We start from the raw sequence: 24,076 nt of genomic DNA on the forward strand, positions 1-24,076 counted from the left end.
CTGGGAGACCACCAAGGAAGTCTGAGGTTGCTACACAGCAGAAAGCAACAGCCAACCACCTCTGAACATCTCTTGCCTTGAAAACTCTACAGCGGGGGTGGGCAAACTGTGGCCCTCCAGATGTCCGTGGACTACAATTCCCATGAGCCCCTGCCAGCTGGCAGGGGTTCATGGGAATTGTAGTCCACGGACATCTGGAGGGCCACAGTTTGCCCACCCCTGCTCTACAGGGTCACCATAAGTCAACTGCAATTTCACAGCACTTCTCACCCATCACCCGCCATATTGGTTGTGCCCAACCAATTCAGCACCTTTCAGTGGTTCCAACATCACTCAATTTCATTTCACCTTGGCTCAGCCAGTGACTCACACAAAAAGTCACACCTCTTCTTCCATCAGCCAAGTTCCTTCTACTTACTTCGTAGCAAGCGTTGGAGACGTAGAGCACGCCAACTCTTTCTGGAAGGAAACTGGTCACAGTGAGCACGGCTTGGTCGAGCTTCAGCTCAGTATCTGCACACAAAGAGAGGGTTTCCAAATAAAACTCATCTGACTGGGGAAATGTGCATTTTTGACAGTGACAGTTTAGTGTCTATTTTTCTGAGCAAGCTTCCACTAAGGGAGCAGGTGTGTATAAACTCATTCATTCATTCATTCATTCATTCATTCATTCATTCATTCATTCATTCATTCATTCATTCATTTCCTGCCACTCCCCAAAGGCTCGTGGCGGGTTACAAATGTCAGATATAACCCAAAAAAACCCATTAAAACCCCTGACATAAAAACCATAAAATACAACAGTATTAAACGGTATAAAATAAAGATATGGCAGAAGTATCGTCCCATCCTTAACAACTCCTGCAATACCTCTGGGAGGGGGGAGAAGGGTGAGAAGGGTGAGGAGGGGACAGATGGAACTCGGAAGCCACCGCGCCAATGGGGGGCCATGATGGTCTTTGTCACCCAGCCTCAACTGTAGACCTGGCGGAAGAGCTCCGTTTACCTGTTCACTGCAGTCATCTTCAGAGGCCTTCCCTTGGTTGCTCCAGTTATTGTAAAACCAGGCATGATTTTGCCATTTCTTCTATTGCTTTGCTCTGTTCTCTGTTCATGTCATCGATTACCGGCCAGGGGTAGTCAAACTGCGGCCCTCCAGATGTCCATGGACTACAATTCCCAGGAGCCCCTGCCAGCATTCGCTGGCAGGGGCTCCTGGGAATTGTAGTCCATGGACATCTGGAGGGCCGCAGTTTGACTACCCCTGCATGGTGTGAATCATTAGGGAATCACCAGGCTTATGGCTGAGGCTGGTGCCACCTGGTGAGATCGGGTCCCCTCTTCTGCAGTCCTTTCAGGCTATCCCTGGTCTCCTCCTTGGGGAATGTCGCCATGTTGAGTTGGTTGATGTGTTTATGTATTAGCATGGTTTTTATGTATTAGGGGTTTTTATCGGGGGGGGGGGTGTGTGCTGTTATCCACCACGAGCCTTAGGGGAGTGGCGGGCTATAAATCCAAATAATAATAATACTAAAAACAATAGGCTAGTGAGGAATTTCCTGTCCTGTCTGGTTGCCTGGCACTGCTGCCTCCTCAGCCTCCTTGAAGGATGGTTGGGTCTCTCTGGCTAACTGGCATCCTGGAATCTTTGCATTCAAATGGGCTGGGGGGGGGGGTTGAGGCAGAGCAACTGACAGCGGAAGTTTAGTCTTCGCAATGTTTCAGGGTAGCCAGCAACACTGTTCCTTTCAATAGAGATTTTCCTGCAAATGGAGTTTTGTTATTGAAGGCAATCGGTTGAAACCTCCCAATTCTCTGAGGTCAGACAGTTGGCAACCTGAGAATGGGCCTCCCCCCCAGGTGTGGCTACAAAATTTTGGAACTTCCTTCTCTGGGAGATTCCTCTCTCTCCCTCTACCTGTGTCTTCTGTCAGAAGGTAAAGACTTTGCATCATTGTATCACTAAATTGTAAAGACTTTTTTGAATCATTTGGCACACTTCCAGTTAACCCTTATCAGCCCAAATCCCTGATTGTGTTTGTATGCCTGAACTGTTGTTGTCATCAGCTGTTGTTGTTGTTGTTGTAGACCGCCCCTCTCTGCAAGTGGGCTCAGGGCCTGCGGGCACCTTCACAATTCTGGCAGAGTCACAAATTGGCTGCCACAGAAGGAGGAGCCACCCACAAAATGGCTGTCACAACTGACTTCCAGCCACACAGCAATGCTTTTTGTGCTATGTTTGGCAGCTGTTGCTAAAGCAGAAATGTGCACAATTCAATGACCAATCAGAAGCCTTGCAGGGGAAAAAATCCCTGAGCTCCTCTGAGCACTGTCTCCTAATGGGGGACACGTTTCCTGTTCCAGAAAAGTGGGCCAGGCCCTTCCCTCTGTGACAGGCAGATGGGTTCCACCTTGAATCCCCTTCTGAAGCAGGCTTTCCCAACCAGGGTTTCGTGAAACCCTGAGGTTTCTTGATGGCCCTGGAAGGGGTGGAATTAATTTGTATATATGTTTTATCAGGTGATATATGATCGTGTCAGCCCCCTCCAAAATGGCCAGTGATGGGTCTGGAGAGGGTAGGAAGGGGAGGGGTCCCAAGTGGGCATGTACACAACAACTCTTCCCAACTATATTCTGCAGGATCACACCACTGCTGAGGTTTCTCAAAGCCCGAAGAACGTTTCAGGGGTTTCTCAACTAGAATAATGTTGAGAAAGGGAGGATGTACAAGTCAGCTGTACAGCTCATACAAGGGATGGAAGGATCTGTGGTTCTTCTTATCTGATGGAAAGAGAGCATGTGGCTCCCCACAAGCCACAGAGTACCACAGTGGTGGAAAACATTGGCTGTGGAACATGCACCGATTCATGTTATGGTTGGTTCAATCAATCCCAAGCTGCTGCCTAAACCAGGCAGTTTTTTAAGAAGGCAAAGAAGTAATAGGTTGGATCCAGCCAGCATGTTCACTCTCAGTCCATTTGTCTACACCTTATTTAGGTAGGTATTGAGAAGAGAAGAGCTCTGACAGAACTGCTCTGTGAGAAGAGCTCCAAGAGAACTGTCACAAGCCCAAGGTCCCCCAGCTGGATGCACGTGGAGTTGCAGGGAATCAACCCCAGCTCTCCAGATTAGAAACCAAGACACCAAGGGCAGCTTTGTTACATGCCCGGGGTAATGCCGATCTCCACTTTCTATACATGAGTGACCCAGTCTTTCTCAGTTCTTAAGGCTAGCCACACAAATTTTGCTACATTCCTGGTTAAAAAATTATTTGAATCTGATAGCAATAGTTGCAGGCAATGCTTTCTCAGGCCGTGAGGGCATTCTATAAGCATTGGTGCTAATGCCCCTGTGCGAATATGATTATACAGCTTGCACTCAAGTAAGACGTGTTCTGTGGTCCCTACTTGACCCTCATTGCAGATACAGAGTCGATCCTTGAGAGGGAGCCCATCAGATTTCCCACTCAGGTAAGCAGAGGGTAGGCCCTTGTGACGAAGGAGGGTCAAGGATCTCCTGTGCTCAGAATTGACCACTTTTCTTAGACATTGCATCTGCGTGTTCCTGTTTAAAAGATCTTTCCTAAAAAGTGGGTCCTGAATATTGTTGAGATCATGCTGCCTCTCTACCTCCATCACACTAGAGGGGTCGTTTTTGGTTAAGGGAGCAGTCATCATGGCCAAGACCCATCCTGGGTTACCAACCTCCAGGGGAAGGCTGTAGACCTGGCATAGCATTTCTCTGGGCACCTCCACAGAGCTGCCGCCACTGGGAGTGCTACATGTGGGATGAGTGCTGCCACTGCCTTGTGCTCCTGCCCAGAGGCAGTGGCGTTGCTCATCCCACACGTAGCACTCCCAGTGGCGGCAGCTGCAGCACTCACCCTCACCCATAGGTGCTTGTGAACATTTGGCTGCTGGGGGGGGAGCCATGCAGGCCAAGAGGCACCCCCCACACACCACACTATTGGCAGGACTCTCAGGGGCAAGTTCCACACGACAGCCTGGTCTCCCACCTCCTTGCCCAGCAGCCAGATAGCTCTGTCCCCTCTCTGGTGCCCTTGCAGCCTTCCCCACCCCACGCCACAGCCAGGTTCCAGCTGAACCTTTTCCGCCTGGGCGGGCAGCCGCATTTCACTCACCCAGCCAGCTGCCTGCCCTGCACACCCCCAAATGCCCCATGCTGCTGGCCCGGGTGTGCCCACTAGGGCAGGTGCATGATGGTCGCAGCTACCAAGGGACTGGGCTCAGCTTCCCAGACAGATTGGTGGAGGGGCACCACCCTGCCCTGCTTGCCCACGCCTACAGCCTGAGATGGCATTTCCCTCCAGGCAAGATGGGCCCAGAGCTCCTCGAAGCGTTCTGCCTTCTTTGGGGCACAGAGCAGGGGAGGAAGTTGTGAATTTCCTGCATTGTGCAGTGGGGTGGACTAGATGACCTTTGGCCCTCCCAACTCCTTTGGTTCTACACCCGTTAAATAAGCCTAGTGCTATGGACTGTGAAACTGTTCCCTCCTCGACTTCCCAGCTTAATCGGTGACTTGCCTTTAAAAACTGGCTCCTCGCATCTTAACTCACATTTTAACTCCTAGCTAACATCAGAGGGGCTGACTCTAATGGTGGAGGGAGTGTCTTCCCAGTAATGCAGACCTGTGTACAACTAGCAGGCCCTTTTGCAAGCGTTTCACAATCCCCATTCAGCTGCCAGAAATCAACAGAGGCTGCTCTGCTCTGGGACTAAACATCGTAACAGCCGGTCGCCACCCATGCGAACCCCGTACAGAGGATTACGGCTCTCTCAGCAAACCTCATGCGTTTCTCTTACCTGCGTAGTTCCGCACAAGGCTCATTCCAAGAAGCAACAAGATGGTCTGCGTCCGTCCTGCCATTTTCCTCCCCAGACTGTTATCAGCAGGTCTTTTTGTGCAGGAAGCTCAGAGGTCATAAACGCCAAATGACTTTGTTCTCAGGTGCTAATTCCTCAGCTCTCCCCAATCGCAAATAAGTTGTGACTTTTTCCAAAACCTATCCCCATATTTGTCAAAAACGTGTTAGGATTTTGCCACGTATTGCTTGCATGCTTTGGCCGTGTATTTCCTGTATAAGGACTATTCTGTCTTAGCCATATTTTATACTTTTACCTTGCATCACTTGCTGCAGGTTGTTTCCTGTCCCGTCTGCATATTGCTGTGGTCTTTGATCCTGTATAAACATTTGATCCGTTGTTGATTGACCAGCAGAAAGTGTGAATGTAAATTAGCTAGATGGAGTTGGAGGGGTCCAGTGTCTGAAGCTGTGGGAATAGCCATCTTTCCCACCATCTTTGGGGGTTGGCTGGCACCTGCATCTGTCCCGGCCACTTGGTCAGGAAAATGCCTTCATGTCAAAACCATTGGGTTGAGGGGAGATAAGGAGGCTGCAGAGGTAGGATCTTTAGTCTTAGCAAGAACCCCATGATGATCAGCTCGCTATTATTTCAATAAAGAGATTTTCCTTCAGGGAAGTCTGCTTATTGGGAGTAATCGAAAGAACCTCACAATATAAAGGCAGAAGGACAGATTACAAGAACTCATCCCCTGCTTCACTTCTGCAATGTAGCCTGACACATCTTCTTAGGGCTCCATGGCAGAGCCTCCACTTGGCACGCAGAATGTCCAATACCTGGCATCTCCAGTTAAAAGGTTCAAGGGGCAGGGGATGCAAATGGCCTGAGACCTCAGAGACAGCAGAGCACGGTCCTTCACTTTTTAATGGCAAAAGACATCTTTGAAATTCTGGCACACCATCATGGGCAAAGATACAAAATGGCTGCTGGAACTTCTCTCCAGGACCACAATGAAGACCCTTGTGCTGGGGGTGGTAGCTGCTGTCAAGACGTTAAAAAAATGCACTGCCCATCAAATAGTTGGTGGCAGTTTGGTGTAGAGAGCCAGCTTGGTGTAGTGGTTAGGAGTGCAGACTTCTAATATGGCAAGTCAGTTTGATTCCTCGCTTCCCCACATGCAACCAGCTAGGTGACCTTGGGCTTGTTACAACAGGGGTAGTCAACCTGTGGTCCTCCAGATGTTCATGGACTACAAATCCCATGACCCCTTGCCAGTAAATGCTGGCAGTGGATCATGGGAATTGTAGTCCATGGACATCTGGAGGACCACAGATTGACTACCCCTGTGCTACAGCAATGATCTGTTCTGACCAAGCAGTAATATCAGGGCTCTCTTTAGCCTCACCTCCCTGTTCCACATAATATATTTCTGGTAAGGGCTTGGAGGAGGAGCATGTCTCAGTGCTTAACACCCACTCCGGGTGGCCATCCCGTCCGAGTGCCTCCTCCTCCAACCGGCTTGCCTGTCTGTCCAGCGGCCAGCCAATTGCCTTCCGTCCCCCACCCCTGACCACCCCCTCCTCTTTCCACTTCCCTCCGAGACTCGGAGACTGCAGATCCCTTCCGTGTGAGAGCCGCCCCTGCCAGTCAATTCCCCAACAGCTGCCTGCAGCCTTTCCCGGTCCTGGGGGAGGGGGGGAGGGAGAGGATGTCCGCAGAGTCCCCTCCCCCCAATCTAGCACCTGTTGTATTCCTGAATGCAACAGGCTTGGCCTCTAGTAAGCAAAAAGGTTTGAAGAAAGAGAGGCAAGTTTGGATTCTGATGAAGTAAGGCCTCATCTATGAGCTGCTTATGTGCGAATGGACAGAACTGTAGAGAAAATTTGAGATTTCTTGACTGTAAGACTGTGCCATCTAACTCAACTTTTGGGGTTCCGCAGGGCCTGTAAGACTGAGCTCTTCCGCCAGGTTTATGGTTGAGGCCGGCACACCATGAAGATCTGAACCCCCCCTCCAGGATCATTCTACTGGCAGCTGAAATCTGTTCTCCTATCCACCCCCAGGGTTGTAGTTCATATTCAGGGTTTTTTTTTTTAGTTGTCCTTATGTCAACGCATGTCTTGGATACTGGACTGGATATTGTTGATTATGTATTTGGGGGGTATTTTAATGGGGAACTTTTATCTGATGTAACCCCCCCTGAGCCTTCTTGGAAGTGGCGGGCTAAACGTCAAATCAAATCAATCAATCAATAAGTCATTGTGTTATATATTAAAGCTAGTATTTATTTTCTGAGCTGCTTGCTTTTAGAGATCTATAGTGCTTATTGATATTCTAAAAATTGTTCTAATAAATGTTACATATATTTTTGTAAAGATCTGTTTTCTGTGCATGCTTGCCCCTGAAAAGCCACAGGGTCCAGGTTTGGACAACTTGACCATCTGTCATTTATTTGCCTCTGCCAAGCTGAGTGCCAGAGCACAGGTGTCTTCTGCAAGCACAGATAGAATTCATAACACAGACAGTTATCCTGTTTTGCTTATACCCTGAAATCTTATGGATTTCTAAAGAGCTACTGGGTTCGAATCTATTCCAGTTTGTCAAGCAGTCTAATGTGGCAAAGTTTTAATAAACAGCTTAGCAGACTGAAATTGTTTTCATGTTTTCCGACTTTACAGGCTCTTCGAGTCGCACAGGACTTGTTCTGTTCTACAGCATAAGGAGCAGATAAGTGTACATGTTTCTATCCATGCAGAGGTGCCTCACCAGATACTCTACAGAGCAGGGGTAGTCAAACTGCGGCCCTCCAGATGTCCATGGACTACAATTCCCACGAGCCCCCTGCCAGCGTTCGCTGGCAGGGGGCTCCTGGGAATTGTAGTCCATGGACATCTGGAGGGCCGCAGTTTGACTACCCCTGCTACAGAGCGTGTAACTCAAGCATAAATGTTAGATGCATGCTTGCAAAGAACCCCTTCTTTTCTCATTCGGGCCAGCAAGAAAATCCTACTCAAGGGTTACACATAACCACATAATCATAAGAGAATCCCACTCAGTACTTGATATTAAAATACTTTAATAAATGCTTTGATCCTTCCCTGAAGAAACAATCAAAAACAGATACAAATTTATTTACAGAATTTTTTAGGTTTTATACTGTCGGTTCAAATATGCTTCTGTATTCTTAACATATTTTTTGGCATGTATTGATATTTTAAATGTATCTTTAGAGTTTGGCCTGAAAGACCATAAATAATTTTTTTTGTTTGTCCTTCACTGTACAAAGTGTGTTCATTTGAGTTCTTTGAGCAAAGTTCTCTAGGTTCTCACACGACATCTGCGCGTATCCCTTCTTTTCTCCAAGGTAAACTCACAGGAGTCCACATCACCATTTCAGAATTTTTTTTCCTCTGTTTTTTGGGAACTCCAGGGCAAGAGGCTTTCCTTGCTTCCTGCAGACCGCAGCTGGAAACTCACTTGTCTCTTTCTGCCGACCCTTTCAGGCTTGACTTCTGCCTCTTTTTCTCCCTCTGCCCAATGATCCGGAAGAGTTTCTTCTTTGCTTCCTTCTGCCTCTTGAGTTTTGCTTCCTCCTCTTTCTGCTTCACCTTAAGGTGGTCTTTGACCTGCTGGCGATGCTTCGTTTTGGCTTTCTTCACCTTGTAGTTGTGCACCGTACCCAGGGCTGTGAGCAGAGCTGCAATCTGACCGAGACAAAGAACAGCAGATGCATAATCGTGTTAAGAGACGCCCAGAAATGGCAGAAGAACTGGCTATGATGGGAAGAAGATGAAGAGTTGGTTCTTATATGCTACTTTTCTCTACCCGAAGGAGTCCCAAAGTTGCTTACAGTCACCTTCCCTTTCCTCCCCCCACAACAAGACCCCCTGTGAGGGAGGTGAGGCTGAGAGAGCCCTGATATTACTGAAGAAGAAGAGTTGGTTCTTATATGCCACTTTTCTCTAACCGAAGGAGTCTCACAGCGGCTTACAGTCACCTTCCCTTTCCTCTCCCCACAACAGACACCCTGTGAGGGAGGTGATGCTGAGAGAGCCCTGATATTACTGAAGAAGAAGAAGAAGAGTTGGTTCTTATATGCTGCTTTTCTCTACCTGAAGGAGTCCCAAAGCGGTTCACAATCACCTTCCCTTCCTCTCCCCACAACAGACATGCTACGAGGGAGGTGGGGCTGAGCGAGCTGTGACAGGACTGCTCTGGGGGAACAGCTCTAACAGGATTGTGACTAACCCGAGGTGACCCAGCTGGCTGCATTTGGAGGAGTGGGGAAGCAAACCCGGCCTGCCAGATTAGAAGCCACTACACCAAGCAGAGTCAGGACAGCCAAAAGAGAAGCCAGACCCTCAGGCATAAGCAATAGTGTGGGGCAAACACCCTTTACTGTCACTGAGCCTGAAATGCGCCTTTGGTGCAGGGATCCCCAACGAGTCAGAGCAGCTGAGGGCAAAGGCACCACTCGAGAGCTGCTTAAGTCTACTCCCCTTCCCCATCCCCTCTCTCCCCTGGTGCTTGTGAGGCCATCAAGCCCCTCCCACCTGTTTGCCTACCTCTGGTAGAACAACCAGCTCAATGACCACTGGCAGTGAGTCAACCTGCCTCGGGATACCTTTTGCCCTATAAATATGTCACTCAGCTTCTTCAGGAGTGTGTGTATGTGGGAACTCTTGGATTCTCCCCGCCCCCACTTGCGTGGGAGTCGTCTCTCTTGCTTCCCAAAAGACTGGCTGTTTCCTTTTCGACTTGCTGCTTCCACAGACCTCTTCAAGATTGGTGATTATCAGCCATCGCATTAACGCTTTCCTGTTTCCTCCCTGATTTCCCTAGTTAGCTCTTGTACATGTTCGCTGTGTGCACCCTGGTTTTATTCTGTCTTCTTTTTGTTTCCCATATAAACCATTCCTCGTAAATAACAGGCTGGACCTTTCCAAGAGTTCTCACAGGGATACCCAGGTGGAGATCTCAGTTACTTACCTCTTCCTCTGTCTCCAAGCTAATTCCCCTCCCACCCTTTCCCCAACTAACTGGAGACTGCTTCTTTGGGTAGCTTGTGAGCACCTTTGGAATTCTGACACAGCATGGTGGCTGCCACAGGAGGTGGAACCAGCCACAAAATAGCCGTTGCAGCTTCCCTCCAGTCACACGGTGAAAATCTTTGTGCTATGGGGGCAGTGCAGCTAAGCCATTTTAAAAAATCTGCACACACAATCAAATCTCCATTGGCCAACAGCCTCACCAAATTCTGCCCACTTTCTAAAAACACTTGATGGACACCAGGCAATGTGACAGTGGACACTGGGGACCTTCCACTTTTTGTGAAAATACAATCTTAATGCTCAGAAGTGATGCGACAAATTGGGGGGGGGGGGAATAGCATGTATCACTGAACTGTTCACTGCCAAAATTAAGCAACTGTTGTTTGAAGAGAACATCTAAATTGCAATTTAGAAGTGTGTGTGTGTGGGGGGGGGGGAAGGTTATATACGAACTCTATGGGTACTCTCGAAATTCCACATATTTTGGAGCCAAAGGGCAGCTTTAACTGCTAAATGAATCATTTTATAATACTGGAAATCTTAGTATCTCCCTCTATAGACTGCTGAGTCAGTGATATGCTAGCTAGACCTTTGTACAAGAGAGCACAGAACAGGTGAGAAGATCTCTGAACCTTCGCCTCCATTTGGCATGAATTCTTGTGCCTATCTGAGCATGGATCTCTCTTCCCCTTTACTCTCTGTATAAATGAATCCATAATGATGCACTTGACTTTCCCGATGATCCTGCCCTGCTTTCCTTTTCTTTCTTTCCTACTCTGCTAATTAGGATGCCTTAGGGAAGAGAAAGGGGTGTGGGGCTGTATAGGACTTGTTTGCTATGTTAATTGTGTTTAAACAAAGATCTTTTAAAAAAGAGGCAAAACATAGGACCAGGGAGGGAGGAGACTTACTTTCTTTTCATGAGGCTCCCTGATCACAGCTGGTCTCCATTTGTCCTTTGTGACCTTGGTTTTTTTCTCCTGATTCTTAGGCTTGTTCTTAAATGGCAGGGCCTTCTGAAGGGCCTTGGGGATGTGCAGTTTGTTGAAATGCTTCTTCTCTCGTACGATGTCCTAGAAATGGCAATGTGAAAGTGGAAGAGTCACAACTCCTGATGCTTTTTAAAACATATTCACTCTTTGACCATCATAGCTGACAAAACAAGATTATGGAATGACAATCTTTTGACTGCGCTCCCCCCCCCCTTTCAAGAACATCTCCATGTCTGCTTCCTGAGCCAGAAAAGGAATGCTTAAAGCTCAACAGAATCATAAAAGCTGGAAGGATGCACAAGAGGCCATCGTCCCACCCCCGGCTCAATGCAGGATCAGCCTCGAGTGTCCCTGACAAGGGGGAGCTCACCACTTTCCTAGGCAGCTGATGCCACTGCTGAATTCATGGAGCACTTTCGGGAGGGCAATTGGGAGAGGTGGGAGAGGCGTCTAACCAGTTAGAGGAGAACCCAATGCAAGAGGACAACGGATGGAAGAACATTACCCAGAGGTGTTGAAAAATAAGGAGATGTTCTGCCTGATTCTCAAAAATCATTTCCAGGTTCTGCCTGTAGATAGTGACACTGGACCACAAGGGCATTTCCCCAACTCCCCTGAAGCTCAGGGGCCCCCTGTTCCACGGGTCCCCGGGGATGAGAGCATTAGCTCTTCTGATCCCCAATGTATTAGGACTAGCAGATGCATGCTGCTAACTGGGGATTCCTTATTGAGAGGAATAGAAGCCAAAGGTATGGCTTGTCTACCTGTCGCAAGAATCAAGGAAGTCATGGAAAGGGTGGAAAGACTTGTAAAGCCCATGGACAGATATTCCTTCCTTCTCATTCATGCAGGAACAAATTATAATGCCCAGTGCAGTAGTGTGCTTTTGTCAGTTCTTCCTGTTAATGACTGAAGCTTAGGAAGGGAAAGAAAAATAATGAAGATAAATGACTGGCTGTCTTTGGTGTCATCGGGAAAGTTTGGGGTTTTTGGACCATGGATCATGCTATCGTGGTGAGGCTCTTCTACCGGGAGAACTCTCACAATTGGAATAATGGGATTGAGAGGTACAACTTATTTTAAAAGGGGGAGGAGTAGCACTATATGGTAAGAATATATGTGAGGAAATATATGTGTCCGAGCATGAGAGTTAAGCTGAAAGTCTTTGGGTAAAAATAAAAGCAGTAGGAAATAATAGTGGTATTATAGTGGGGGTTTGCAATAGACCACCAGGCAAGGCAGAGGACTTATCTGAGATGCTCCTAGACCAGATTACAAAGTTCTCAGAGAGACAGGACCTAATGGTCATGGGAGATTTCAATCACTCAGATAACTGTTGGGAAGACCAGCTCTGCTAAAAATGAAAAAGTCCAATACATTCTTGACTTGTCTTGCTGACAACTTCATTTCCCAGAAAGTGGAAGGGGCAACCGGGGGGGGGGGGGGGAGTCTGCTATTTTCGACTTGATTCCTGCCAAAATAGAACAACTGGATGACGAGGTAAAAGTTGTGGGTGCGCCTGGTAGCAGTGATTGGGGACTTTATGATCTTGGGGGAGAGAAAAGCTCTACATACAGGCTTGATGTCAGGAGAGCAAAATTTAACAAACTTAAAATTACGTTGGGTAGAATCCCATGGTCAGAAAAACATGAGGTGATGGGAGTCCAAGAAGGTTGGAAGTTTCTCAAAAGTGAAATACTGAGGGCACAATCACAGACAATTCCCTTGAGAAGGAAAACTGGGAAGAACCGAAAGAAATCAGGATGGCTCCAGAAACAGCTTTCAAAATAATTGCATAATAAAAAAAGACTCATTTAGGAAATGAGAGGGGGACCTTATAATCAAGGAGGAATATAAAAAAATAAACAATGCTTGTAGGGAGAGTATTAGAAAAGCTAAAGTTCAGTGCAAGCTTAGGCTAGGAAGAAATGCTAAAAACAACAAGAAAGGGTTCTTTAGTTATATTCAAAAAAAAGAATAGGGACATGGCAGGATCACTGTAAGAGCCTCTTGTGGTGCAGGGTGGTGAGGCAGCTGACATGCTGTCTGAAGCTCTGACCATGAGGCTGGGAGTTCGATCCCAGCAGCCAGCTCAAGGTTGACTCAGCCTTCCATTCTTCCGAGGTCGGCAAAATGAGTACCCAGCTTGCTGGGGGGTAAACGGTCATGACTGGGGAAGGCACTGGCAAACTACCCCGTATTGAGTCTGCCATGAAAACGCTACAGGGCATCACCCCAAGGGGGGATACCTTTACCTTTAGGATCACTGTGGGGTATAGAAAATGACATTATAGCAGGTGATGAAGAATGGGCTGAACTGCTCAATTCCTACTTCTCTTCAGTCTTCTCTTGCAAGGGGAATCATGCTCAACATGACAAAATCATTTCATGTGAGGAGGGATGGGAGTTCTGGCCTAGGATCACTGTAGGGGTAGTCCATAAACACCTAGTTTCTTTAAATGAAACCAAATCTTCTGGGCTAGATGAATTGCACCCAAGGGTACTAAAAGAACTTGCAGATGCTATTTCTGAGCCTCTGTCCATTATTTCTGACAAGGGGAAAAAGGAGGGCCCAGGTAACTACTGACACGTCAGATTGATGTCACATCAAAATCACAAGATGTCATAGTCCCATTGTATACGGCACTGGTCAGACCACACCTGGAGTACTGTGTGCAGTTCTGGAGGCCTCACTTCAAGAAGGACATCGATAAAATTGAAAGGGTACAGAGGAGAGCGACGAAGATGATCTGGGGCCAAGGGACCAAGCCCTATGAAGATAGGTTGAGGGACTTGGGAATGTTCAGCCTGGAGAAAAGGAGGTTGAGAGGGGACATGATAGCCCTCTTTAAGTATTTGAAAGGTTGTCACTTGGAGGAGGGCAGGATGCTGTTTCTGCTGGCTGCAGAGGCGAGGACACGCAGTAATGGGTTTAAACTTCAAGTACAACGATATAGGCTAGATATCAGGAAAAAGTTTTTCACAGTCAGAGTAGTTCAGCAGTGGAATAGGCTGCCTAAGGAGGTGGTGAGCTCCCCCTCACTGGCAGTCTTCAAGCAAAGGTTGGATACACACTTTTCTTGGATGCTTTAGGATGCTTAGGGCTGATCCTGCGTTGAGCAGGGGGTTGGACTAGATGGCCTGTATGGCCCCTTCCAACTCTATGATTCTATGATTCTATGTCTATAGCTGGCAAGATTTTAGAACAAATCATCATGAACCCATGACCAACTAGAGCAGATGGCTGTAATTACTAAGATTCAGCATGGCTTTCTCAAGAACAAGTCATGTTAGACTGACCTTACTACCCTGCTAGGTCACGGGAATGCTGTGGACATGTGTTGATTTCAAGGTTCTGCATGGTACTCTTATTGACAAGATAGCAGAATGTGGTATGGATCCTATTACTGTTAGGTGGATTGAGAACTGGTTGACAGATCGCACCCAAAGGGTACTAGTTAATGGTTCGTCATTTCTTGGAGAGGAGTGACACGTGGAGTGCCTCAGGGATCTGTTTTGGGCCCTATGTTGTTCAACATATTCATAAATGATTTGGATGAAGGAATAGAGGGGGTGCTTATTAAATTTGCAGATGACACTAAACTGGCAAACACGCCAGAAGAAAGAATCAGGATGATCTTGACAGGCTGGAAAAATCGGGCTAAAATGAATAAAATGAATCTTAATAGTGAAAAATGTAAAGTTCAGCTTTTAGGTAGGAAAAAACAAATGCATCACTATAGGACAGGTGAGACTTGCCTTGGCAGTAATACATGTGAAAAGGATCTGGGGGTCTTAGTAGACCATACACTGAACATGACTCAGCTGTGTAACTCGGTAGCTAAAAAGGAAAATGGAATTCTGGGTTGTATTAAAAGAAGTATAGTGTCCAGGTCACATGAGGTGATGTTACCGCTGTATTCCGCTGTGGTTAGACCTCACTTGGAACACTGTGTTCAGTTTGGGGCACCACAACTGAAGAAAAATGTAGAGAAACTGGAGAGTATCCAGAGGAGGGCTACAAAAATGGTGAGGCAGTTCAAGACCAAGTATGAGGAAAGGCGGAGGGAGCTTGTTCTGTTTAGCCTGGAGAGAAGGTGACAAGAAGTAATATGATAACCACCTTCAAATACTTGAAGGGCTGTCATATAGAAGATGGAGCAGGGTTGTTTTCTGTTTCTCCAGAAGGTTGGACCAGAACCAATGGGTAGAAATTAATTCAAAAGAATTTTCAGCTAAACATTCCGGAAGAAGTTCCTGGCAGTTAGAGCTGTTCCTCAGTGGAACAGGCTTCCTCAGGAGGTGGTGGGTTCTCCTTGGGAAGTTTTAAAGCAGAGGCTAGATAGTCAACTGACAGAAATGCTGATTTGATGAACTTAAACAGATTGTGAGTGGGTGGGCAGGATGTGCCAGTGTTCGTCTCTTGTGGCCCTTCCTTGCATACCCAGGGAACTGCTAATTGCCACAGTGTCATGGTAGATGGATTTCCTCCAGTCCTGGCTGGATTCTGGAGAGTTTTGGTGGAGAGATCACTTGGGCAAGAAATTGGGGTAACTGTGGGTGGGCAGGTAGATGTGAGTTCCTGCACAGTGCAGGGTGTTGGATTAGATGACCCTGGAGGTCCCTTACAACTCTATGATTCTATGAATCCATTATTTAGAGTCGTATCCTCTGCTGCTAACAGGAATAGCTACATTTTAAAAGATAGATTCAGATGGTTTGTCTGAAGTGACAGGACAAAGCTTGAGTCCTTTAAGACAGTGGTCCCCAACCTTTTTTCGGCTGGGGACCGGCAGGGCAACTGCCCCAGCCACGCAGCGCATGCGCACATGCTCGCTGCGCGGCCGAAATTGCGCATGCCGCAATGTGCGCATGCGCGGCCGGGCCACGCATGCGCAATGCGCGGCGCGGCCCTGATTCCCTCCCCCCCCTCCCGCAGTAAGAAGCTTCCCGGGCCGCAAGCTTGCGGCCTGGGAAGTTTTTTACTGCGGGGGGGGGGCAGGGAGAGGGAACCGCGGCCCAGTGCCCTGGCCTTTGCGGCCCGGCGCCGGGCTGCAGACCGCAGGTTGGGGACCACTGCTTTAAGACCAATGAAGTTTAACTCCCAGTATAAGTTTACAAGTGCATGCACCCTTGTTCACTATCAGAAGATGTGTGCCTGCACACAAAAGCTTACACAAAGAATTAAACTTTTTTGGTCTTAAAGGTACCAATGGACTCGAACTTTGTTCTACACTTAAAAACACAATGGATTTGGATTTTCCATTAGATTCCAGCTGGGTAAACAAACTGCTTTCATCTCATCCTTCCTCCAAGAAACGCAGGGTAGAGTGCATGATTCCCCTGCCCCCATTGCATCTTCATAGCACCCTCGGAAGGAAGGTTAGGCTGAAGTTATCACCAGCCCTAGGCCTACAGAGAGCTCCATGGCACAGCAGGGGTCTGAACCCAGGTCTCCCAACTCCTCCCCTCTGTTGGCACCACAGCCTCTCAATCTTGACTCCAGGACATTACCTTATAGATTGAATCCTTGTTTGGTTTTAACCTGATCCCCCTCTCGCGCCTCAATTGCCCCGTCGTTTTCATTCCGGACCAAGAATCCTTTTCACCCACGGGCTTCAGTAATGAAGTGACCGGATTGTAGAAGGCTGGGAGGGAGACAGGGTACCAGGTCCGCATGAAGACGATATCTGGAATGCAAAGAGAAAGGTTTAAAGCTTTGAATGCAGGGGCTCTCAGTGGGTGAACTGTGCAGAGCTGCTAACAGAGAAAAAATAACCTGAATCCCAGGATGCACAGAAGGAAGTAGGTATTGAACTTTACCCCCCAACAGCCAGAGTAATGCAATCCTTCCTACCATCTCATTCTGTGGCCTGTCAACACCAGGCCCATCGTCTGTGAACCAGCTGACTGTCTTTGCTTCTACACAAATACTTTCAACAACCAACACAGGAAGATGGGGACCTCCCTCCAAATATTCTTGAGCAAAGGAGACAGAAACATCCCGTGTCCAAATTGGGCTTTTAGCTCTAATTTTAAAAGGAGAACTGTATAATTATGATGTTTTGTCCTTAGGGGACTAATTTAGCATTTGCGAACCAAAAACTGCTGAATGCCAGCTTGGAGTAAGAGTTAATTTCGCTACTATACTAGAATTTCGCTACCCATTCTACATGTAGTTTAAACTCATTACTGAAGGCCCTGAAGGTCTGCTGCCAATGGCAACTGCTCCCGACCCTCCTCCAAGTGACAACTTTTCAAATACTTAAAGAGAGCAAACATGTTCCCTCTCAGCCTCCTCTTCTCCAGGCTGAACATTCTCCAGGTGGGGAGGCAGGGAGGGGGAAGGGGAGGCGGGGAGTGCTCGCCAGAGTTCGCCCCTGACCTGACCAACCTCACTGAGACCTGGTGATTTCTTGGCAGGGCTGCCGGGGAAATGGGTTGTGCTCACCAGAGTCTGCCCATGCCCAGATCAGCCTCACTGTGGCCTGGTGAGGCCGTGGGTGGGTAGGTGGGAAAAGCCCGTCTGAGCTCCCACTCAAACCAACCAGCCTCCCTGCGGCTTCGTGAGACCTTCACGGGGCTGCCTTGGTGGGTTAGAGGAAGGCAAGGAGTGCTTGCCGGAGTCTGCCCCTGCCCCAACCTGCCTCAATGAGGCCTTGTGAGGTTTTGGCGGGGCTGCCTGGGTAGGTGAGGGGGAGGGGTGTAGTGCTCGCTAGAGTTGGCCCCTGCCCTGACCAGTATCAGTGCAGCCTGGTAAGGCCTTGGCGGGGCAGCCAGGGTGAATGAGGAGTAGGGTTGTGCGATTCGGCTGCCGAAGCGGTCGTTCCGTCCGGGCGCAGCCAGCGCTGCGCCGCGCCGCGGGGAGGGCGGTGCTGGCAGCGGCGTGACAGCGGGCGCAACCACGCAGGGCAGGGCAGGGCAGGGGCGAACTCTGACTCACACTGCCAGCCTCCCCCACACCTACCACAGCCCCTTCAAGGCCTCAGCAGGCCACAGCAAGGCTGGTCGAGGTGAGGGCGAGCTCCGGCGGGCACTCCCTGGCTCTCCCTAATCCACCCAGGCAGCCCTTGCAAAGGCTCACAAGGCCCCCCCACCAGGTGAGAGCAGTCTCACTGTGGCCTCTTGAGGCCTTGGTGGGGCTGCCTTTTTGTGTGACAGTGAGGGGGGTAGTGCTTGCCAGAGTTCGCCCCTGCCCCGAGCAGCCTCACCAGGCCGCAGTGAGGTCTTGGCGGGGCTGCCTGGGTGTATGGGAGGTAGGTGGGTAATGCTCTCCAGAGTTCGCCGCTGACCCGACCGTCCCACTGCGGTCTCCTGAGGCTTTGGCAAAGCTGCCTGTGTGGGTGAGTGGTAGGTGGGTAGCGCTCGCCAGAGTTCGCCCCTGCCCTGAGCAGCCTCACCAGGCCGCAGTGAGGCCTTGGCGGGGCTCCCTTGGTGGTTGAGGGGGAGGCGGGTAGTGCTCGCCAGAGTTCGCCCCTATCCCTACCAGCCTCACTGCGGCCTAGTGAGCTCTTCACGGGGCTGCCTGGGTGGGTGAGAGGGAGGTGTGTAGAGCTCGCCAGAATCTGCCCCTGTCCTGACCAGCCCCACTGCGGCCTAGTACAGCCTAGGCGGGGCTTCCTGGCCGTGTCAGAGGGAGGTGTGTGGTGCTTACCCGAGTTCGCCTCTACCCACTACCGTCTACCACTCAGCCACGCAGGGAGCCCCGCCAAGGCCCCACTGTGGCTGGTCTGGGCAGGGGCAAACTCTCGAGCACTACCCGCATCCCAGTCACCCATACATGCCGCTCCGCCAAGGCCTCAAGAGACCGCAGCAAGACTGGTCGGGTCAGCGGCGAACTCTGGAGAGCATTACCCACCTCCCCATCACCAACACAGGTAGCCCCACCATGACCTCAGAAGGCCGCAGTGAGGCTGGTCAGGGCAGGGGCAAACCTTGGCGAGCACTACCGGCCTCCCCGTCACCCACTGAGGCAGCCCCGCCAAGGCCTCACTGCAGCCTGGTGAGGCTGGTCGGGACAGGGATGAACGTTGGTATCATGCCCCCGCTGCCACCATCCCTCTCCAGCTTTATTTATGGTACAGATACAGATTATGGACAAACGTGAAGACAACTTCTAACCCTAATTTGGTAGCTTTAAAGCAGGGGTAGTCAAACTGTGGCCCTCCAGATGTCCATGGACTACAATTCCTAGTAGCCCCTGCCAGCATTAGCTGCAGTTTGACCTCGGCAGTTCTGCCACGAGGTGAAGGAAAACAGGCTGAAGGTCACCACAAAACCCACCAGGGGTTATTTTGGCCCACTGATGCTATACAACAGGGGTAGTCAAACTGCGGCCCTCCAGATGTCCATGGACTACAATTCCCAGGAGCCCCCTGCCAGCATTCGCTGGCAGGGGGCTCCTGGGAATTGTAGTCCATGGACATCTGGAGGGCCACAGTTTGACTACCCCTGCTTTAAAGAATGGTGTCGTTTCAGACCAACAGTTCACCCTGCATACATGAATCCACTTGAGTTACCATTATGACTATTGACCATCCCAGAAATAACTGTGAAACGAGTCGCATGGACAGGACTTGGGGGATGCAAACCTGACACAGCAATCAATCCGTTTCCCACACGGACCAGGAGCGATTCTGCTTACCGCTCATCAGCAGCTTATCTTCAAAGGTGGCCCGGAAAGCCCCCTCAGGCGTCCGCAGCGCCTTCTTGATCTGTCCACGGATTCCGCTCACGGTCCGGAGGGCCGCACCTTCGAACTTGGCCACTTCCAGGACAGAGTTAAACATCCCCTGTAGGCCACAAACAAGTAATGAAGGGGTCTGTGAAAAGGCTGCCCATTTACCCTGTGGCACTTTCTGGACAGTTCAGAAGAAAAAAACTGTACAAACACAATAATTACATTTATGCAGAGTGGGGGCTTCAATCTCAGTGGGATCTCTCTTTTAACAGCAGAATCTGATGTGATATTAGGAGTTGATTTTGAAAATCTCCTCAGATTCCAAAATAGCTTTTACTCAAATTCGACCCATGGAATGTCTGATGCACCAGACAGAGTTCCACTCCCGTCGAAGCCCTTGGCCAATGCGGTATCATAGCAGGATTTCATCTGCCCTCAGAAAGACTGGAAATGTTGCTTTCGTATGTCTGCAGATCATCTTTTAAAGTACCTACCTTGATGAAGGCCGTATTCTTGTAAATCTTGAATGGGAAGCCAGTCAGTTTTAATTTCTTCACAACTTTTACTGACTTGTCTAAGTCAAGCACGACGCCAGTAGCGGCTACCCGGAAATCAGGCTGAAAGAAAAGGGCAGTGGGAACTGCTAGATCTGTCGGCTCCACCCAGCATTAAATAACCAGATGCCCGACTTGAAAGCAGATAGCCCAGTTCCTAGTTCATTATGCTCGGGGAGCCATGAACTACTAGCAGCCAAGCCACATTACCAGAAGGAGTCTCAAAGCAGTTTGCAAACACCTTTCCCCACAACAGACTCCCTGTGAGGTAGGTGGGGTTGAGAGAGCTCTGAGAGAACTGCTCTGCCAGAACAGCTTGAACAGGACTACAACTGCCCCATTGTCCCTGGCCTGGCTGTATGTGGAGGAGGGAAGGGGGAATGAAACCTGGCTCTCTTGACCATTAGACCATTGGTCACCATTACTGCTGACCAAACGGGGCTACCCACCAGCAACTATTCCATTACAAACACCAATGCATTTAATGCACACTTCACAAATGAAATCCATTGCCTTCTTATGCTGATTGGAAGACACTTACTGTTGTCCCGCTGACTGACTGGATTGCCAGGCATCCCGCCCCTTGGGGAGTGATGGGGCCTGAAAGACAAGATGAGCCAAAACCTTCCGTCAGGGTTACTAACAAGCACTTCACTTCCCTGCTAAAAGCAACACGAACTCTCAAGAGACAGGATACTGGACTCTTCTTACGTTCTTATTGCTAACTTCATTGCTTAACGTGACATATGGAGCCACCCCCCCCCCTTCTAGAACAAGGTAAGTTTAAATTTATCAGACGTCTGGAGTTCACCACAGACCAGATGAGTTTTGGTGATAGGTTAAGAATCATAGAATCCTAGAGTTAGAAGGGACCATCCAGGCCATCTAGTCTAACCCCCTGCTCAATGCAGGATCAGTCTAAAACTCCCAGGATGAGAATCATAGAATCCTAGAGTGGGAAGGGGCCATCCAGGCCATCCCCCTGCTCAATGCAGGATCAGCCTAAAGCATCCAGGATGAGAATCATAGAATCCTAGAGTTAGAAGGGACTATCCAGGCCATCTAGTCCAATCTCCTGTTCAATGAAGGATCAGCCTAAAGCACGCAGGATATTGCAGTTGCTGTGAGGCTGACTGCCCCCATATTCCAAGCCCGGAAATCTTGTTGGTGACACTGCCTCAGCACTTGGATTTGTAACCTACTTAGTCTAAGCATTTACTGCCCGCTGACTTCAACGGATTCTACACCCCTGTCGGCAACCCCTCTGATGCACCCCAGCAATACAAGCAGGAGAAAACAGAATTATTGTGCAAGCTTGTTTGTCCCCAAGTCAACATTTCAGCCCAGAAGCCTCAGACAATTTTCAAGACCAGCCTTCCACAAACAAACCTCTCTGCATTTCACACAATTCTATGCCGTGATGAGAGGTTACCGGCCATTCCTCAATGTATGTTTTAATAAATTAGCCCCCCCCCCTTCCCAGAGCCTCTGAATCCTCCCGTCAGACCGGCAAGTTGATGACCTTAGTGCCCGTTTGTTTTTCCTTACCCCAAAAAGACGTCCCGCAGTGCATATGCTGAGGGGTATACTTGAGCAGCCGGTGGCGGCCATTGTGATCCTCAATGTAATACATGGGGATGGTTTGAAACCTCCTCCAGCCCAATGAGAGAATCAAAGGATCGCGAGTCTTCAGTATTTTCTTATACCAGCGATGCTTCTTCAGGCGCATCTAAGTCAAAAGCAAGCCTTGGAATTAGCATCAACACCCAGCCTCAATATCACCTTGACCAGGGGTAGTCAAACTGCGGCCTTCCAGATGTCCATGGTCTACAATTCCCAGGAGCCCCTGCCAGCGAATGCTGGCAGGGGCTCCTGGGAATTGTAGTCCATGGACATCTGGAGGGCCGCAGTTTGACTACCCCTGACCTTGACTGAATAGATTGGGGGGATCAAACTGTGGCTCTCCAAATGTCCATGGACTACAATTCCCATTTTGAAAGGGGAGGGTGAATGGACATGACCATATAGAGTCATAAAGGTGAAGGTACATGTATCCCCTGTGCAAGCACCGAGTCATGTCTGACCCTTGGGGTGACGCCCTTTAGCGTTTTCATGGCAGACTCAATACGGGGTGGTTTGCCAGTGCCGTCCCCAGTCATTACCGCATGTCGCTGCCTTACCACCCTGCGCCACAAGAGGTCATATCACCTGCTAAATGTTTAACATAGAAAATTAATTATCTCCCACCCATTCGGGAAACACTTCCAGAGCCATCAAGAAACCCCAGCATTTCACAAATCCCTGGTTGAGAAACCCTGATCCAAGGTGTAAAAATGTCAAGTTAACAAAAAGCCAAATTATGTGAAAATCGACATAAAATGTTTTATAGGTATTATTTATCACCCAAAGTTATCACTAGAATGACAATCAGATGGTGTGTTGGAGATGCCATGATATTATAAGGTCTTTTTCCCCCCACATGTGGTGGTCTTGTAAAGGTATATTAAAAAATTCTGGATAAAAGTGCATGACAAACTATAGACTATTTATAAAGTTCTCTTTAGATCCCAAAAAAATATGTTATTAAGTGTTTTCCTTACAGATCTACTGGAACACGGCAGAAAATTCTTTTGTATTCCCCGAGACTCCAAATTGCATCACAAAAAAAGCAACAGGAATCTTCTACAATGGACTCATGGATTGAGAGCCAGAAAAGTCACTGTGGCGGCTAAATTGACTAACTTAATCCATCAGAGACCAGGAGAAGAATTTCAAGAATGTTGGGATTGTTATATGAATTTTCTACAATTATTTTCTTTTTTCTCATCTTTCCTTAATATGCTTAAAAATATAATGCATTAAAAAAAAGAAGCCTAAACATATGGGCAAACGGTAATTTTTAAAAATACCTTTGGAAAAGAGGAGAAAAAGAACAAATAACACCAAATACTGCCACCAAAATAAGTGCATGGCCAGTGAGATCTCCAGGGAGACGTTCTGCTGATCAAAGGCCCCAGCCAGTTTCTAAGGTCACTTGGGTGGCACCAGGAACAACTTCACAGGTGCCTGTCGGGGGCATCGGTCTAAAATTTAGAAGTCAAGCTGGTCTACGGATTGCCAGAAAAGGATCCAGGCAAGGAGGATTTCTAGGTGGTTGTAGATTAATATACTAACTTTATAGAAGATACAGTAGAATGAGATACCAGGAAACTTGGCATTTCTCCCACACAGAGCTAAAAGTACAGGAGAAAATATATATACATTTGTACGTACAAAACACTGGCACATAAGAACCTAATACCATAACAAAGGCCATACACGTGCTTACCTGCACGTATCCCACGTTTCCTTCAGTGTTTCCCAGGCCTCCCAATATAACTGGGTAGTGGGGGTCGAAATTCAGCACCAGTTCGCAGGGGACGTTTTCAATTTCGACTCGGATATACATTCCAGGTCGGAAGCCTTCATACTGAACTCTGGTCTCGTCATCTTGATTTTCAAATTCAGCTCGGTTAAGCTGCACAACAGAACGAGGAGAGGAAAGGAAGCAACAGCGAGGGCACAGAAGGCAGAGCCTCGATTATTGGAGCTACCTTTCACAGCCTGTTGAACAATCCCCCTCTTTCAGGCTAGTGCTAAATTACGTCTCTGAAGATGAAGCCTTCTCTTGCACTGAGCTTCTTGCAACTTCAGCACTTCATTGTTCATGATCTCTTCTAAAATGTTAGGGAGTTGCTTCCCTCTTCCCTCTTCCAAACACACATGCATCCTCCACCGCTTTCCATGCTTGTCTTAAGAACACCCAAAGAGCCCTGCTGAATCAGACCAGTGGTCCATCGTCCAGCATCCACTTATTGGGACTGTCTCTTTCTTAAGGACATGAGAAGAGCCCAGCAAGAGCAGTCCAAAGGTCCATCTAGTCCAGCTTCCTGTCTCACACAGCAGACAAACAGTTTCTTTGGATGGCCAACAACAG

General features: G+C 48.6%; 2 protein-coding genes across 4 annotated transcripts in view; both read right to left on the reverse strand.

The window, feature by feature from the left end:
• The window catches only part of LOC143843979 (heparan-alpha-glucosaminide N-acetyltransferase-like), a 271,359-nt gene extending 266,197 nt beyond the window's left edge, over nt 1-5,162 (reverse strand). For 2 of the 3 annotated variants that reach the window (XM_077350872.1, XM_077350871.1), the window contains exons 1-2: nt 4,824-5,162; nt 419-513 (exon numbers count right to left, since the gene is read on the reverse strand). In XM_077350872.1, coding sequence (XP_077206987.1) covers nt 419-513; nt 4,824-4,887 — 159 coding nt within the window. In that variant the 5' untranslated portion in view covers nt 4,888-5,162. The remainder of the gene's footprint in view (nt 1-418; nt 514-4,823) is intronic. The other variant, XM_077350869.1, reaches the window with a different exon arrangement.
• Nucleotides 5,163-7,882: 2,720 nt separating this feature from the next.
• BMS1 (BMS1 ribosome biogenesis factor) overlaps nt 7,883-24,076 on the reverse strand; it is a 45,238-nt gene continuing 29,044 nt past the window's right edge. The window contains exons 16-23 of the mRNA XM_077350874.1: nt 23,429-23,617; nt 21,649-21,829; nt 20,642-20,700; nt 20,041-20,163; nt 19,511-19,658; nt 16,381-16,556; nt 10,786-10,947; nt 7,883-8,527 (exon numbers count right to left, since the gene is read on the reverse strand). Of these exons, the coding sequence (XP_077206989.1) occupies nt 8,297-8,527; nt 10,786-10,947; nt 16,381-16,556; nt 19,511-19,658; nt 20,041-20,163; nt 20,642-20,700; nt 21,649-21,829; nt 23,429-23,617 (1,269 nt within the window). The 3' untranslated portion in view covers nt 7,883-8,296. The remainder of the gene's footprint in view (nt 8,528-10,785; nt 10,948-16,380; nt 16,557-19,510; nt 19,659-20,040; nt 20,164-20,641; nt 20,701-21,648; nt 21,830-23,428; nt 23,618-24,076) is intronic.

Source organism: Paroedura picta, chromosome 8 (genome assembly GCF_049243985.1).
Source record: "Paroedura picta isolate Pp20150507F chromosome 8, Ppicta_v3.0, whole genome shotgun sequence".
In the NCBI taxonomy this organism is placed as follows: domain Eukaryota; kingdom Metazoa; phylum Chordata; class Lepidosauria; order Squamata; family Gekkonidae; genus Paroedura; species Paroedura picta.